Source organism: Aegilops tauschii, chromosome 3 (genome assembly GCF_002575655.3).
Source record: "Aegilops tauschii subsp. strangulata cultivar AL8/78 chromosome 3, Aet v6.0, whole genome shotgun sequence".
In the NCBI taxonomy this organism is placed as follows: domain Eukaryota; kingdom Viridiplantae; phylum Streptophyta; class Magnoliopsida; order Poales; family Poaceae; genus Aegilops; species Aegilops tauschii.
The window spans coordinates 371,917,400-371,922,597 of NC_053037.3; the positions used below are offsets into that span (position 1 = coordinate 371,917,400).

Below are 5,198 nucleotides of genomic sequence, written 5' to 3' on the forward strand. Positions count from 1 at the left end.
CATACGCTCGGCTGTTTGACAAGCCACTGCTAGACTGCCACGTTAAGGCCATTCTGGCGTTGTTCGGCTGGGACACGACATGTCTTCCGCACGAGAGCGGGGACGTGGTCATGGTGGAAGGCCAGTAGGCCGTGCATCCACATGAGTGGGGCCATTGTGGGTTTTCAACATGTCAACACATCCCCCCAAAATACTTGTGTGGAATGTACGTGGCCTGAACTCTTCGGCGCGGCGGAATGCTGTATTCCAAGTAGTGGAGGTGGCTAAAGTCGCCATTGTATGCCTCCAGGAAACTAAGTTAGAGGTGGTTACGCCGGAGATTGTAAAACATTGCCTCGGAAATAAATTCGAAAACTTCTACTATGTGCCAGCGGTAGGCACGCGTGGGGGAGTACTGCTTGCTTGGGATGCATCAGTAGTATCAATCTCAAACCGCCATGTCTCGGAGAACGCGGTCACGGCCTTAGTGCAACAAGAGGGAGCACCCATGTGGTGGCTCACAGGGGTGTATGGGCCGCAAGGCAATGCCGAAAAGGTCGCTTTCCTACAAGAGCTAGAGGACATCCGAGACTTACATGCTGGTCCGTGGGTCCTAGTTGGAGATTTCAACCTTATCGTCAACGCGGAGGACAAGAATAATGCCAATGTGAATAGGCGGATGTTGGCTAGATTCAGGGCTACCCTGAACAGGCTGGAATTGAAAGAGCTTTATCTCAACGGGCGGAGATACACATGGTCAAACGAGAGGCTGAACCCCACGCTGGATAAGATTGATCATGTCTTTGCGACGAACACTTGGGAGGATATATACCCGGCGAATCTCCTCACAGCCCTAGGCACTTCAATCTCATATCACTGCCCACTCCTGGTGGACCTGGATGCAGAATTCCATGTGGGCCGTCGTTTTCGCTTTGAGGGCTTCTGGACCAAGGTTGATGGGTTTCATGAAGTTGTCCAGCAGGCGTGGCACTCGGTGCCGGCAGACGGCAACCCGTTCTGGGTGCTCGATAGCAAACTGAGGGCGATGGCGAAAGCCCTTCAAAGTTGGAGTGATCGCCGGATTGGGAATATCAAACTGCAGCTGGCTATGGCCATGGAGCTGATTGCTCGTTTGGATGCGGCGGCTGACAAGCGGAGCCTCACGATCATAGAACATGACCTGCGGAAGCTGTTGAATAAGAAGCTCCTTGGATTATGCTCCCTGGAGAGAACCATAGCTCGCCAAAGATCCAGGCTGCTATTCTTGAAAGAAGGGGATGCGAATACTGGTTTTTTCCACAAGCATGCAGCCTATAGACAGCGGAAGAACGCCATCCTGAGCTTGCAGCAACAGGGTGAGATCATATCTGGCCAGGACAATATATCAGCGGCAGTGGACACGTACTATGATAATCTGCTAGGGGATTCTCAAGCCAGAACGGCCTCCATCAACCTGGATCTGCTTGACCTGCCCTCGTATGACCTATCTCACCTGGAGGTTCAATTCACCGTGGAGGAAGTGGAGAAAGTCATCATGGCGATTCCGCTCGACAAAGCGCCAGGCCCGGACGGCTTTACTGGACGTTTCTATGCCTCTTGCTGGCAGATTGTCAAAGCAGATTTTATGCGGGCGCTAGATCAATTTCACCAAGGGGACATGCGGGGTCTTGCGGTGATCAACAAGGCCTTGGTGTCATTACTACCATAACGGGAAGGAGCCCTTGACATCAAAGATTTCAGACCAGTGAGCTTAGTCCACAGTGCCATCAAGATTTTCGACAAAGCCCTCGCTTTGAGACTGGCGGAAGACCTGCCAAGACTTGTTGGGAAGCAACAAAGTGCGTTTGTGCGTGGGAGATCATTACATGACAATTTCATGTTCGTGCAATGCACGGCTAGGCGGCTCCACGCCCTCCGTCAGCCCACCATCATGCTCAAGCTCGATATTACTAAAGCGTTTGATACAGTGAAGTGGCCTTTTATGCTTGAGGTGCTCAAAAGATTCGAATTTGGGAGCCGCTGGCGCGCATGGATGTGTGGCCTCCTTGCCACGTTGTCGACGAGGGTGATGATCAACGGTGCTCCTGGCAAGCCAATCCTGCCCTGCCAAGGTCTTCGACAAGGGGCTCCGCTCTCCCCAATGCTCTTTATCCTATGCATGGAACCCCTACGATGCCTCTTCCAGTACTGCCTGCAACTAGGGGCACTCTCCCCCCTCTCCAACACCGGATTACAGCAAAGAGTCTCGCTGTTCGCTGATGATGTGATGTTGTTTTTCAAGCCAACCGAGCTGGAAAGCCGCACCTGTGGAGCCATTTTGGACCTGTTTGGACACGCCTTGGGGCTGTCAGTCAATATGAGCAAGAGTGCCGCTATCCCCATCCACTGCTCTCAAGAGGAGGTATCGCTCGTCTGCTCAATCCTTGGATGCTCGAGCAACACCTTCCCTTGCACCTACCTGGGGCTGCCGCTCACCCTACGCAAGCAATCAGCAGCGCAGCTCCAAAGCCTAGTGGATAGACTTGCTGATTGTCTGCCGCATTGGAAGGCGGCAATGCTCCCGAAGAGTGGTCGACTAACACTGATCCTGTCGGTTCTCTGTGCAATATCGATCCACTCCATGCTGGCCATGAACATTCCGGTGAAGATCATCAAGGCCCTGTCCAAAATCTGCCGCGGGTTCCTCTGGTGTGGGAAGAAAGAGGAGGCAAGAGGACACTGTGCCGTGGCATGGGACAGCGTATGCAGACCCAAGTGGGCAGGTGGGCTTGGGATCGCTAACCTGAGCTGGTTGAACAAGGCCTTACAAGCACGGTGGCCATGGTTGCAGAAAACGGACAAAGAGAGACCCTGGGCAGAGTTCACCATCGACGTCCCTGCTGCTTCTCACGCATTATACACCGCGGCTTCTCGGACGACTGTAGGCAATGGCCGAAGTGCTCTTTTCTAGGAGGACCGGTGGATCTCGGGCTACCGGATTTGTGAGCTAGCCCCGGCCATCTATAGCAGAGTTAGAAGGCGGACGAGAGCCTCAAGGACAGTTGCGGACGCGCTCACAAATGAGGAATGGGCAAGAGACATCGGACCAAATCTTCTTGCCAATGAGATGGCACAATTCCTGGCTCTGTGGCAAAGGGTGACAGACACGCAACTAGTGGAAGGGGAGGATGACAGAACTACCTGGTCGTGGGAGCAGAACAGGAACTTCTCCGCGCGCTCTGCATACGCGGCAAATTTCATGGGCCTGCAACGATCACCCACGGTGGATTTTACCTGGAAATCAAGCGCGCCGCTCCACTGTTGCTTCTTCCTTTGGCTCGCGATCCAAAACAGATGTTGGACGTCGGACCGGCTGGCCAAGCGAGGGCTCCCGCACCAGGACGCGTGCCCCTTCTGTGACCAACACGAGGAATCAATACAGCACCTACTTCTTGGATGTGTGTTTGCGAGGCCGGTCTGGCACGAGATGGGAATGAGGACAGGGTTACATGAGCTAGAACCACTCCAGGATGAATCATTGAGCGCCTGGTGCTTGAGGCAGGACCAACATCCGGTGCATCGCAGATCCTTAAGGGCTAAATGCATCCTGGCCTTATGGACAATTTGGAAGCATCGGAATGACATTGTCTTCAACGGGGCATCAGTATCTCTGTCACAAGTCAAGGAGCGGCTCAAGGACGAAGGGAATCTTTGGGCCAAAGCTGGACTGTTCAAGGGGGACACTAGAGGATTTGACGAGCACGGTAGTAGGCAGACGGATCGTGAGTAACCCGCCTTAGTGTACCGGCGGAGTTGGGCATGTGTCATGTAAATATTGTAGCCCGTGTGGATGCTTGGGAGTCTTCCCCCTCTCTTTAATGAATGATACGCACACTTGTGCGTATTCGAGAAAAAAATGATACTCCCTCAGTTCCTAAATATACGACGCGTTTGGTTCCGCAAAAAAGGTGCGGCTTCGATTACAGCGACTTCCAAAACCGTAGTTGGCGTTTGTTTCGCGCACGACGTTTTCCGTAGCAGCGCCTCCTGATACATCGCTTCAGAAAATCTAAACCGCCTGATCGGAGGGGATTAGAGAAACGGGACTCGGCCGCACCAACCAAACAATGCACGTAATGCGTAAAATTAATCGGAAGCAGCGCTTTCTGTTACGGCAAAGCGAATGCGTTACCGGGGCCGTACCAAACGTGTCAGAGTCTTTGTAGAGATTCTACTATGGACTACATACGAAGTAAAATAAGTGAATTCACACTCTAAAATGCATCTATATACATCCGTACACCCGTATGTGGTTCATATCGGAATCTCTACAAAGACTTATATTTTGGAACGGAGGGAGTACATCGGAAAAACGTAGGAGGGGGAGCATGCCCCCCCCCCACCCCCACCCCCACCCACCTTCTGATTTTTTTTCGTTGTTCAGAAATTGCCTCTCCGAAGTATGCTAATATGTGTTTGCCTCCCCCTTTAATTGTTGCGTCGCTGCGACTCGAGAGCTCCTATCCGCAGCCCACAGGCGGCAAATGGTGCAGGCGACACAGACGGCGCAAAACACCAGCATCTAGGCACACTGTAGTGGTCGGTTCACCGAACCGTTTGTTGTTGATAATTTTTTTACCTTTTCCTGCTTTTTTTCCTTTTCACCTTATCTTTTTCATAGTTCTTGGTACTATAAATATTTTCATTATATACGGTGAACATTTTCCAAAACACACACTGAACATGGTTTAATGTACGGTGACTTTTTTTAATACAGTGGACTTTTTTGTACTACATCTGAACATTTTCAAAGTACACATTGATTTTTTTGTAAAATACGCTGAACAATTTCATAGTATAAGCTGAACGTTATAAAAATACAGATTGAACTTTTGTCTAAAATATGTTGAACAATTTCTTAGTATACAATTACCATTTCAAAATACACATTGAACTTTTAAAAAATGCTGAACAATTTCTTAGTATATGATGAACATTTTTATAATGTTGGTGAACATTTTTGAATGTATACTCAATATTTTGTTAATATACAACAAGCATTTTAGTAATACATGGTGATTTTTTATATAGGACAAAAATAAATTAAAATAAAATAAAAATAGATAAAAATAAAGGAAAAAGGAAACAGAAAAAAAATGACATAGAAGCAACAACCAACCAAACATGGGTCCGTCCAACTGAGGTGTCAGGAGCAACGCTCTTTCAGCGATGCTACCGCT

The 5,198-nt window shown here is 49.8% G+C and overlaps 1 protein-coding gene across 1 annotated transcript; it reads left to right on the forward strand.

Moving 5' to 3' along the window:
• The first annotated feature begins 487 nt into the window (after window positions 1-487).
• LOC141042957 (uncharacterized) lies at window positions 488-3,748 on the forward strand. Its single transcript, XM_073511869.1, has 3 exons — window positions 488-1,651; window positions 2,261-2,719; window positions 2,930-3,748. The coding sequence occupies exons 1-3, from the start codon at window positions 488-490 to the stop codon at window positions 3,746-3,748; spliced, it is 2,442 nt and encodes an 813-aa protein (XP_073367970.1).
• Window positions 3,749-5,198: the final 1,450 nt, after the last annotated feature.